This window comes from Monodelphis domestica, chromosome 1 (genome assembly GCF_027887165.1).
Source record: "Monodelphis domestica isolate mMonDom1 chromosome 1, mMonDom1.pri, whole genome shotgun sequence".
In the NCBI taxonomy this organism is placed as follows: domain Eukaryota; kingdom Metazoa; phylum Chordata; class Mammalia; order Didelphimorphia; family Didelphidae; genus Monodelphis; species Monodelphis domestica.
In genome coordinates this window covers 126,918,172-126,930,261 of record NC_077227.1, presented here as the reverse complement: position 1 = coordinate 126,930,261, position 12,090 = coordinate 126,918,172, and the positions used below count along the sequence as shown (strand labels likewise).

General features: G+C 37.8%; 1 protein-coding gene across 3 annotated transcripts in view; it reads left to right on the top strand.

The window, feature by feature from the left end:
* TICRR (TOPBP1 interacting checkpoint and replication regulator) overlaps positions 1-12,087 on the top strand; it is a 56,754-nt gene extending 44,667 nt beyond the window's left edge. For all 3 annotated transcript variants that reach the window (XM_056806478.1, XM_007479341.3, XM_007479340.3), the window contains exons 16-22: positions 432-522; positions 914-975; positions 2,136-2,270; positions 2,957-3,111; positions 6,879-9,072; positions 9,310-9,438; positions 10,759-12,087. In XM_056806478.1, the coding sequence (XP_056662456.1) occupies positions 432-522; positions 914-975; positions 2,136-2,270; positions 2,957-3,111; positions 6,879-9,072; positions 9,310-9,438; positions 10,759-10,874 (2,882 nt within the window). In that variant the 3' untranslated portion in view covers positions 10,875-12,087. The remainder of the gene's footprint in view (positions 1-431; positions 523-913; positions 976-2,135; positions 2,271-2,956; positions 3,112-6,878; positions 9,073-9,309; positions 9,439-10,758) is intronic.
* The last annotated feature ends 3 nt before the right edge of the window (positions 12,088-12,090 follow it).

Genomic DNA, 12,090 nt, shown 5'->3' with positions numbered 1-12,090 from the left:
ACTATGTATTGGTTCCAAGGCAGAAAAGCAGTAAAGGCTAGGCAATGAAGGTCAAGTAACTTGCCCAGGGTCACATAGCAAGGAAGTATCTGAGGTCAGATTTGAACCCAGGACCTCCCATCTCTAGGTCTGGCTCTCAATCTACTGAGCCACCCAGCTGCCCCTAAATTATATTTTATTTGAAAAACTTCAAAATGTTATTATATACATTATCTTTTTTGGTGTTGATAGACCAATCAATCTTGTTCCACAATGATGAAATTAAAAAGAACTAAGTTCCTTTCCTTTCTAGTTAGTTCAGCAACCACTAAGATTAGCCATCCACTTCATCCAATCACAAGCCACTTGAAATTTAAGACTGCTACCATTATACTTATATTTGTCACTCATAAAGTTATGGAAAGCTTATAATTTCTACTTTCAAAATTTAGATTATCATAAACTGCTGACAAAGAGAGTATCAGAGACTCCATTGCATAAACAGGTATCTGGAAGACTACTTCAAAGACAAATTAAGGGCAGGTGAGTGGCATTCTTACATTTATCTATTTCATCAACTTGTCCACTTTTTGGTTTTAGTATGATCTTTTTCCTACCTCCTCTTATAACTTCAGATCTTGTCTGCCCTGGCTAAAATCTGTATCTTTAGAAATAAAGGCAAGTTTGAGTATTAAAGAGAATAATGACCAAAGTTTGTATAATTTGGAAATGTAACCTTTGGGTTTCCAACAATTGGTTGAGCAACTTTTAATAGGTTCATATTGGAGATTAGTACTTCCAGTTATTTCTGGGTCTCAGAGTTTAATATCATGGGATTCTCTGGTTTAATATCAGTAGATTATATTATTAGAATGGCCCCTACATTGCATAAGTGTAATAAAACTCATATGCCTTATTTTCCTTATTTCTTAAGGTCCTCTGATCCTGGCCCTGACATTGAGGTTGTTGAAGAGTCCCCTGAAAAAGAAGAATGTGGTGGGTATTTCTGGAATTTGGCCTTATATTTTTACTTTTCCTTAGTATTAGTACACTAGCTTTCTCTCTATTGTATACTGAATTCCAAAGCATTTTTTAAGAAAATGATGACAATGTCAAGTGTCAAGTAGGTATTTAGACTTTTATAATTGGAAAAACACATATTGGAATGATTCTTAAAGTTCATTTAATCCAACTCAGTGCAACAATCTCTGCACCTTATAGGTAGATGTTTATCTAAACTCTGTTGGATACTTTCACTAACATCTGTTGTGAAATAGACCATTCCATTTTAAGACAACTCCAATTATGTTCAGTTTAAATCTGTTGCTATGTAATTTTTACTCATTGGTCCTGTTCCTATCCCTTAAAATACTCAGCATAGGTTTAATTTCCCAAATGACAGTCTCAGCTATTTGAAGACAACTCATATTATGCAATTTAATTAAGTGCTTCAGTTTATTTGATAAATGCTCTTATGAATGAATGAGCATATACCACACAAAGGCAACAACTACCTCTTAAGTTAAATCTTGGCTATTAAATAATAATATTGTAATAGTAATATAAATTATTGTTTCATAACCTTTAAAGTTACTGAAGCAGTTTATGGAGAAATAACATCCTTATCTTATATATAAGAACAAAGACTAATTGAACCTGTTCTCTCTTTTTTTTTTTTAACCCTTACTTCCTTCTTGGAATCACTACTGTGTATTGGTTCCAAGGCAGAAGAGTGGTAAGGGCTAGACAATGGGGGTTAAGTGACTTGTCCAGGCTCACACAGCTGGGAAGTGTCTGAGGCCAGTTTTGAACCTAGGACCTTCTGTCTCCAGGCCTGGTTCTCAATCCACTGAGCTACCCAGCTACCCCTTGAACCTGTTCTTAATGAAAAGTGCTTTGTAATTTTTAAAAATGGAACAAAGTAGATGATGACATCTAGTAGGTCAGTTCTTCTCTATACATCAATGGGGTCACATAAACATTGTACATTATAGCAACACTTCAGGGAAAAAATCTTATTACAAAACTCTAGCAATTGGTCTATAAAGTTCATCTTTTCTATTATTCATTGTTGCACAAATCTTGCTTTTTTCTCTTTAGTGTGAAAATGTCAAGGATATATTTTCCTTGGATAACAGCTATCATTCTGTTTCTAGAAACGAATGTAAGACGAAGTCCTCGTATCAAGCATCTGTCATTTGTCAGAACAAACTCTGCTTCTTTCTACCCTATCTCACAACCAAAGCCTCGAAATATACAGAGAGTATACATGAGACAAAAGGACGAATCAGGTTACTAACATATTTACCTCTTAAAAGTCATTTTTGATGGGTAGGAAGTGATGCATTTAGTACTTTGGAGGAAATGTTGAATTTATCAATGTTTTTTCTTTGGGTAGGGACAATGATATATGTGTGACATACCAAGCTTTCTCTGTCGAAAAACTTTGCCAGCTTTCTGCCAATATATACATATATAATCATACCTTTGGACAAGTAAAACATGTTGCCCATGACATCATTCTCTCATTTGTTTGTGAGAGATTAATCGATGATGACCCAAAACTTTCTCTATACAACCAAGTCTAAGATTAGGGACAAAATCTAATATATGTTATGTTATCTGTGCCTTCCCTGCCCTTTAATAGCATAGTTAAAGCAAGTTACCTGTAGTATTGTTTTGGTTTATGGGTTTGGGTGGTTGGTTGGGTTTTTGTTGTTTTGGAGGGTTTTTTTTGGCAACATTCATGTTCAGCTAGCTGCCTATATTTGCCAACTCGTAGACCAAATTTAATAGGTTACATAGTAGATGTTTAACAAAATACACAGAGACATATTACACTAATGTAATGTACACATTACACTAATGTAATATGTCTTCCAATTAACTAAATTTCATTTTTCCTAATGTAATTTGGATGTCTTAATGCTATATGGAGAATTAAAGCAGCAAAATGTCATCATGCTTTGTTCTTTAGGTATTAAGGAATGTCCTATAGTTCAGAGTATCCGATCTCCTAAGAGGCTTCTTTTTGGCGCAGTCTCCGAGATGACTACTCCCACAAAGGAATTGCCCCAAACTAAAAGGTCTGCAAAAAATTCACTGGAGTCTGAGAAGCTTGTTGTTTATCAGGTAAATGTCTATAAGTATCTTAGGTACAAAGGATGATACTGTGTTCCTGGAGGTCATAAGTAAAGATTAGATATAGTCTTTATTAGGGAGCCTATAATACAATATATAAGACATAATGCTATGTAATCAATTCAGGGATCTGTGATTTTTAAGGTCAAACTAGGTCAGTGATGGTGAACTTTTTAGTGACCAAGTGTCCAAACTACAACCTTCATGCCACATGTGAACCACCCACCTTACCCCAGACAGGGGAAGGAGGAAGCACTCCCACTGGACTGCTGGGCAGAGGGGTGGGTCATGTGAGAAATGTCCTCAGGCATATATGAAGAGGGGGAAAGGAGCAGCCCCTTCCAGCATGTGTGCCACAGGTGTTAAGAGATTTTGTGGTTTATTTTTATCAGTTGGGTTCTAACTCCACCAATGTGGATCCCAAAACACTCATGAATTGCTAGTCCTAAAAATGTTTATTATCTTGTTGCCTATATTCTAGCAAGAATCCTCTCTGAGTTAAACTGATAACTTGGAGGGGAAATGTTTTGTTTCCTGGGTCAATATTCTTAAGACTTTCTAAGTTGGTAGGACCTACCAGAAGTTACATTTCACTAGTGTAGCCATTTTTTTTTCTTAAAATTTTTTTCTTCAATTAAAAAAATACAAACCTATGATCTTTCCCACCTCCCTGGCCACCATGGGGAAAGAGGGAGTGGAGGTGGGAGGAGGAAAAAAATCTTTGTAACAAATACGCAGTCAAGCAAAACCAATTCCTGCATTGGCCATATCCAAAAAATATGTTTCAACCTTCACTGAGTCCATCACCTCTCTGTCAGGAGGTAGTGCTATAAAAGGTAGTGCTGATATCTCATCATATGACCTCTGAAATCATTATTGGTAATTGCATTAATCAGAGTTAAGACTTTTAAAATTATCTTTAAAACATTGTTACATAAATTATTCTCTTGATTTGTTCAGTTCACTCTTCATCAGTTCATGCAAATCTCAGGTTTTTCTGAAAATGTCCATTTCTTCCTTTTTTTATGGACTAATAGTATTCTGTTACAGTTGTGTCCAATTAAAGCCATTTACCAATTGATGGACACTTTTTGGTTTCTAGTTCTTTGCCACAGCAAAAAGAGGAGTTTTTCCTTTTTTTTTTTATCTCTTTGGGCTATAGGTCTAGTAGTACTATCACTGGATCAAAGGATATGTACTAGTGAGTAAAATGTTTGCGGTATAGTTCTAAATTGCTTTCCAGATGTTCCTTGTTTTCTGGGAGCCTCCAGTATTTTTTGTTTAACTTTTTCATAAGTTCTGCCAATCTAATGAATGTGAGGGAGAACCTCAAAGTCGCTTTAATTTTCATTTCTCTAAGTAATTTGGAGCTTTTTTCATGTGACTGATGATAATTTAGACTTCTTCCTTAGAAAACTACTTGATCAGATCTTTTAACTATTTATTGATTGGAGAATGCCTCTTATTCTTATAAATTTGGATTCATTTTCCATCTATCTTGGAAATGAGACTCATCAGAAAAACTTGCTGTGACAACTTTCCTAGTTGCTTCCCTTCTAATTTTAGCTGCATTGGTTTTCATTTTTTTTATAACTGAAATTGTCCATTTTGGCTCCTGTAATCCCTTCCATCCTTTATTTAGTCATGAACTGATCCTTCCTCTGTCTATATTTCTGAAAGGTAATTTCATTAGTGCTTTCCTAATTTGTTTATGATGGCACCCATTATGTCTAAAGCCTGTACCTTTTTGGAGTTTATCTTGGTCTATAGTTGGAGTTGCTGGTCTGTACTTAAATTGTGCCAGATTGCTTTCCATGTTTCTCAGTAGATTAATTAAATTCCACTGGTGTTAGTCAATAAATATTTGTTAAGCTAAGTGTTTACAATGTGCCAGGCACTCTGCCATTGGGGATACAAAGAAAGGTAAGAAGCAAAGAACTCAAAATTTAATGGAGTGGGGACAGTTGGGTGGCTCAATAGATTGAGAGCCAAGCCTAGAGACAGGAGGTCCTAGGTTCAGATCTGGCCTCAGACACTTCCCAGCTGTGTGACCCTGGGCAAATCACTTAATCCCCATTACCTAGCCCTTACCACTCTTTTGCCTTGGAACCAATACACAGTGTTGATTCCAAGAAGGAAGGTATGGGTTAAAAAAAAAAATTAATGGAGTAACATGAAAACAACTCTTAAGTAAACAAACTGTATACATAATAAATTGGAAATAGTCCACAGAAGGAAGGCTTTTTGTCGAAGGCAGGATTTTAGCTGGGGCTAAAAGGAATCTAGGAAAGCCAGGAGTTGAAGATGAAGAAGAGCATTCCAAGAATGGGAGACAGCCAGTGACAATGTATAGGGTCAGGAAATGGGAGTGGCTTCTTTGGAGAACAATGAGGCCAGGGTCAATGAATCAAAGAATACAAGGGAAGGGAAAGGGGAAGAGTTGTAAGATGTGAGAAGTTTGGGAAGATCGGGTACAGGGAGAGGCAGGTCATGAAGGACTTTGAAGGCCATATAGAATTTTATATTTGATCCTAGCAGTTGGGAGCCAGTAGAGTTTATCGGTTAACTGGGGAATGGCATGGTCAGACCTGTACTTTGGAAGATCATTGTGACTTAGAGTGGGCAGAAACTCATAGCAAGCAAACCAACTAACATACTATCATGATTGCCCAGGCATAAGATAATGGGGCAATGGTAGTGTCACAAAAGGGGATGTATGCAAGAGAAATTACAAAGGTAAATCAACAGAATTTGGCAACAGATTGGATATAAAGGGTAAGAGAGTGAGAAGTTGAGGATAACATCTGGGTTGCAAGCCTGAGTGATGGTAGTTCCCTCATAATCCTCTCAGTCCTTTCCCTAATGGGAAATGAAGAAGGGAAAGTTTTGGGGCTGGGAAAGATGAATTCCGTTTGGGACATGTGTTTAAGATGTCTGTGGGACATCCAATTTACGGTGTCCAATAAGTATTTGAGGATGAAAGACTAGAGATCAGCAGAGAGTTTAGAGCTAGATTAAATGTATTTGAGAATCATGGAGATGATATTGAATCCATGGGAGCTGATGAGATCACCAAGTGAAAAAGCACACAAGAAGAGAAGATGGTTTAGGAGGGAGCCCTGTGAGATTATCAGGCAGGACCAAGGGAATGATCCCACAACGGAGACCAAGAAGAGAACAAGTACTCAAGAACACAGGTTCACCTTAAGGCATATGGGTAAAGGACTAGAGAATAACAATTTTTATAACAATAATTGGGAAAATATTTGAAGGTTGATTTTTAAAAGCTGAGAGATAAGGGGACAGAGTATCTTTGGTTATATAACAGAATTATGAGCAAGATGTGAAAGGTGGCATAAAAAAGGATCAACAGATTGAAATAGTTGTCAGCCAATATATGAAATGGATATTTCATTTGGAGAGTGTATGGTTCTGAATCAAAGGACAGCAGACAACTAGAAAAAATGTTTTAGTTGCTCTAGAAAAAATGTTTTGAAGTTTTATAGAGACTGTAAGTATATGATAGTCAAATTTTTAGAATGTTGGGGAGAAATAAATGGTTGAAGTTGACAGTTTTAGACTTGGAATCAACCAGAGGTCAAAATCCAGTTTTCCTGTTCTCTATCCTGTGACTCTCTTAAATGGGCCTTTATAGGAATATCAGGTATAAGCCTACCAGTTTACCTGGCTTAAGAGTTTTGTATTAAAAAGCATTGGTTGTGATATTTGATTTAGAATGATTGTGACTTTCTTTATAGACCCCTAGGAAAAATGACCAGGAGCCTCGAACCCCTGTTGACAAAATTCTAAGGAGATCTCCTCGAACACCCCAAATGGCATCTCACACTCCAAGAAAACAAAGAAAAATTACTTCAAAAAATATATCAGTAGATCAGATGGCTACAGAAGACTTCTCATCTGACTTAGAAGTTGCATCACTATCTGTGGCAAAAGTAATCCCTCAGAAGGAAAGCTCCCTGGCAAAAGAATTCCCCTCTCCTCTTGAGAAGATGGAGTTAACTCCCAAAAGGCAAAGAAGTCAGACACCTGAACTTTTAGAGACTCCTCCTTGGTCATTACAAAGGAATTCCAGTCTAGCCAATGTTTCTTGTCTAGGAGCTGAGCTCCCGTTTACTATCCAGACCACTGATACTAACTATCTGACTCCCATTAAATATTCCCAGAAAACACCTCAGAAATCAGTAGCCTCTACATCTCAAACAAGGCCTGGCCAAATAATGGCAGTAACACCTCTAACTCAGAGAAATCAAAATCCAAATGTTCTCATACATACAATTTCTCAGCCAGTGGAAAGTGTTAAGGAATTTAAAGATAAAAGTGCCCAAAACGTAAAAGGAACAGGAAATATGGTTGCTGCTTTCACACCACCTATTTCTTCCCAAAAAAAAAAACTATTTAATTTTCCACCACAAAATGCTTCTGTAAAGACTCCATCTAGGAAATCTTTTGTGGATTCTCCTCCTGGACTCGGAGAATTTAGTTGGAGTATGCTTGAGAAATCACCAAATCTGACAGTTGCACCTCTTGACTGTAGCCTTATCTCAACTCCCAGAAAGAGTTCAAGGGTAACTAAATCTAGCGATTGCCTCCCTCCACCACCTTCCAAAACCAGGAAACAACATATGAATAGAAACAATTCCATCCTTGAGAGAAATTTGTCACTTCATCAGTTCAATACCTCTGATTATTCTATAGTTGAACAAAGAGATACAGCAACTATCATCTCATCCCCTAAAAAGGAGCAGAAAAAAGTAAACCTTTCTTCATTTTCCTCTAATGAAGATTTTCGCCCTTTAGTTGGTGCAGAGTATGAATGGTTTAATTCCTCTCCTCTACTCATTACCCAGAATACAACAGAACAGCAGAGCAGTGATGATTCAGAGACTTGTATATCACCAGCTGAAGGGTTAAAAATGGCTCCAACTTATAAACAGCCTTCTACATATGAGATGACTTCTCCACCGATTAGGTCCAATTCTCCTTTGGGACCTTCCTATGCCCTGCGTTGTACTGCAGATAGAAGGCAGAGACAGGCTGCAGCAAGACTAGCAGATCCAAAAGCTTCACCTCAGCTTTCAAAAGACCACCTGAAAGTGATTTCTCCTAGCCCTCCAACATATGAAGTAGAACTGGAGATGCAAGCCTCTGGCCTACCCAAGCTTCGTATTAAAAGGGTAGACTCCAGTTCTATCAATTCTGAAAACCAAAACAAGGTGGATACATCTCTGGAAGGAGGAGAGAACTTTTCTGATCTTGGGTGCACATTGCCTCAGGGTAAACCTAGCCAACTTGAAGCTGCTTATATCTCTCCTCCATGTCTTCGTTCTCATAGTACCCCAGGCAAGAGTGGGGGCCAGATGTTTATCTGTCAGTCATATACTCCAACTCACTGTGCCTCTAACACTACCTCCCCCTCCCCAAGAGATGTTTGGGTTCCCTGGACACCATCTCCCAGGCACAAAGGGAAGACCACTCCTGATACGATCCAAGACTGGCCAAGAAAAAAGAAGGCAGTGGGCAGCAGTATTAATTCCTGTGGTGGGAGAAATGAAAGAGGTTTTGATCTCTTGGGCAACATATCTGGTCTTGAAGAGGAGGGAAAGGAGAGAGCTTTTGAGCAGTGCATTAGCAAAGCTCCTATCTTGGGGGATTTTGAATTTGAGGGAATATATCGGCTTCCAGATCAGTCACCTTCTAGTGACAGTGAGCCTAGAACTGAGGAGAGTTATTCAAAGGGGCAATTTGGATTGTTCTCTAGGAAAAGACCCTTTTCCTCTAAGGAAAGTGAGTTCCAAACCAAAAGAATTTGTGGCAGCCAACAAGGAAACCAGGTCATTTCTGCTGATAGCAAAACTAGTGAAGAAAGAAAATCTCCAGGTAGAAGTACGAGACAGTCTTCCTCCACTGGGGATGATGAAGTATTTGTTTCAGGTAAATATATGCTTAAGGTCTTCTTCCTATTTGGTTCTTGTTGGGAATTGTGCTGAGTGAACAGACAGTCTTAGGAGATGAATTCCTTAAATAGATAAGTTTGCTTATATCTTTAGTTTCCAGGGTCCATACGGGAATGCAGCAATGTGGTTTTCATTTAGTGAGCAAATATTTTTAGGTGCTTGTTATGTGTCAAGGCATTGGGCCAGATGATGTATTTGTGGTGTATCTCTTTAGGCTCTACCCCACCTAATGCTAATGGTGCTGTGAGAAGTTGCCTCTCTGCTAGTGGTCTTCGTGCACTGACCCAGTCTCCACTACTGTACCAAGGAAAAGCACCTTCCTTTCAACGAAAGGATATTAGAGGTAAACCCATCTTGATTGTAACTTATATTATTGATTGGCAAATCCTGGGGACTCTTGTCAATGCCACTTTTTTGTGACTACCAATCCAATACAGCGTCTCTTAGTTTGGAGCTCTGATTTCATCAGTATAGGGAACTCCAGCATAGACATATTTGAGCGTCTCTGCATAAGGTACTAGGAATTAGGATAGCCTAGAGCTCAGTTAAAATTTTTTTAAGGAGTTAAGGTCAATGGAATGCAAACATTTGGTATACTTTAATGTTCTGTGATATGTTATAGTCTACTATGTTATGTCCTCTCAGAAAAAGCCTTCTGATTTGGGTTGACACTTTTTTTTTTTAATAAAAGCTCCTTGCCTTCTTCCAAGCACTTTAGTCTTCTAGAAAGCAGAAAAATGTAAACTGATCATTACCCCCAAGAAAAGAAAAAGAGATAGACTGAAAGTGGCTAATTAGTAAAGAATAGAAGGCATGGGCAAAACAGTTGGGAATTTTTCGTTTTATCAGCTAATTTTTTAAAACTTCTGTGTCCTTAGGTTTACATCTACATTTAAAATGTTATCATCTGATAATTATATTATTCAATCTAATGACAGAAAGTGTAGTATAATGGGGAGAGAGCTGCCCTAGGAATCAAAAACTTGGGTTCAGGTCTTGCTTCTGACACATTCTGGCTCTCTGACCCTAGCTAAGCATTTGACCTCTCATTGCCCCATAGCAACTCTAAATGACAAAATAGCTACCAAACTGCATTGATAGGGGGAATTTCCTCACCAGAAGTTCCCCACCCCAATTAAATCTCAGGTCTGGACCAAAAAAGGAGGAAAGGGAACTTCAGAATCTGATTTTGTGGCTATTCTGAACAAGATTCCTTCTTTTTTCATCCCACCACAGAAGGGATGTTCTACTAGTGACCTGAGGAATTAACAGCCTATTAACAGTGCTGGGTAGATGGGATTTCTTTCTTTGGCCATACTGAATGGGAATGCAAGAGGTGATAAAGACTTAAAGCCACTGAGGTATAATTTAGTCCATTCTTTTGCCTCTAAAAGCACTAAAATAATAAATCATATAAATTTGCCTAAGCCCAGAGTTCTGAGAAATCAAACTGATGGAGGTTAGGAGAATTGAAAAACTACTTGGCTATTTGCTCCCCCTTCTATTTGCCATCAGGTAGATGAATACTTCAATAATCCTTGTTCAAGATTAGAGTAGCTGATGAGAAGTTTGTAGTCAAATTTTAAGAGTCTGAGCCTAACTCTGTTATAACTACAGATCTTCAATACTTGGTGACTTAATGTAAATCTTTGTCTTTTTACAGATGAAGAGATGGATGTATTTCCAAGTACTACAAACCAAGAGTCTCCTTTCAACATAGCAATCTCTCGAAGACATCCCATTAATAGAACTTATTCTCGGAAAAAGCTGCTCAGCTAGTAAAATTGGGTTGTAGTCACTGGGTTATAGCCATTATTAACTTTATCCAAGGCCACCTGTCACAACAGGAATTCTGTTTTTGTCTCCAGTCTAAAGACTGACTTTCATCAGATGTATCAGATGTTCACAGTCTTCTGTGAAGAATGAATTTGTGAAATAATGCCAGAAAATCCTGTTCATCTTCCATAAGCCTGGGCTGAAAGATTTCTGCAATGCTTGTGGCCCTTTTAAACAATCAGAGAATATCAGGAAGGGCAGAGAAAGCCAAGCAAAAGGGGGTTGAAAACCTGGCTTCAAGCCTCTTCTGCCATTCTTGGTCCTCAGAGTCTAGCTAGAATGTTTGGGGGTTATTATTTCCTGCATTCAATTCCTCCATCTTTTGCTCCACACACTACCCAGGAAGGAGCAAGTAGTACCTTGAGATCATGAAGGCAGCATCTAATGCAGTAGAAGAAATGGCCTGCATTCCCTTTGTGTAATATAATAAATTGTTACTTGAAGCACTGGACTCAATGTACAGAAGCAATATCACACAGTAGAAAAAGCAATGGCCTTGAGGTCAGAAGACCTAGGTTCAAATTCTTTCTCTACCACTTATTACCAAGTGACTTTAAGCAAGTCATTTAACAGTAGAGCTTGTTTCCTCAACTGTAAAATTGGAAATAACCCTCTATCTAACAGGGTTATGATCTCCAAATGAAATAACTGTAAAGTGCTATATAAATATAAGCTATTATTTCTACTTTTCCAATCCTCCCCATGTCTAGACTTGGGTCGGTTGTAATCTTAAACGTATTTGCTTGCCATTAAGGGTGTGTGTTTTCCAGAATAATACTTTTTGAAAGTCACATTTCCATGTTTGAAACATCTTTCTACCTTTCAGAAAAATGTATGTATAGGGTTCTACCTATGAGTTCAAAACAGTTTACCTCAGGGATGAAAGAAAAAAAAAACTTTTTTTCTGAGTTTATAAGTGAATTTGTTCCTGAATGTCAGTGTTAGGGTAGAAAAGAACTTAGATCTCATATTTAGCCCTACCCGAAATACCTTGCTTATATTTGCCTATCTTTACCTAAGCTGAAAGTGTCAAACAAGGAAGCAGTTTTTAAAAATTACTTCCTTTGTGCTGGTCATATCCTGATCTTAATTACAATGAAGGTACTTTCCCCTGTCTCGTTGTTTTAGTCATACCGATAAAAAAGACAAACTGCAATTC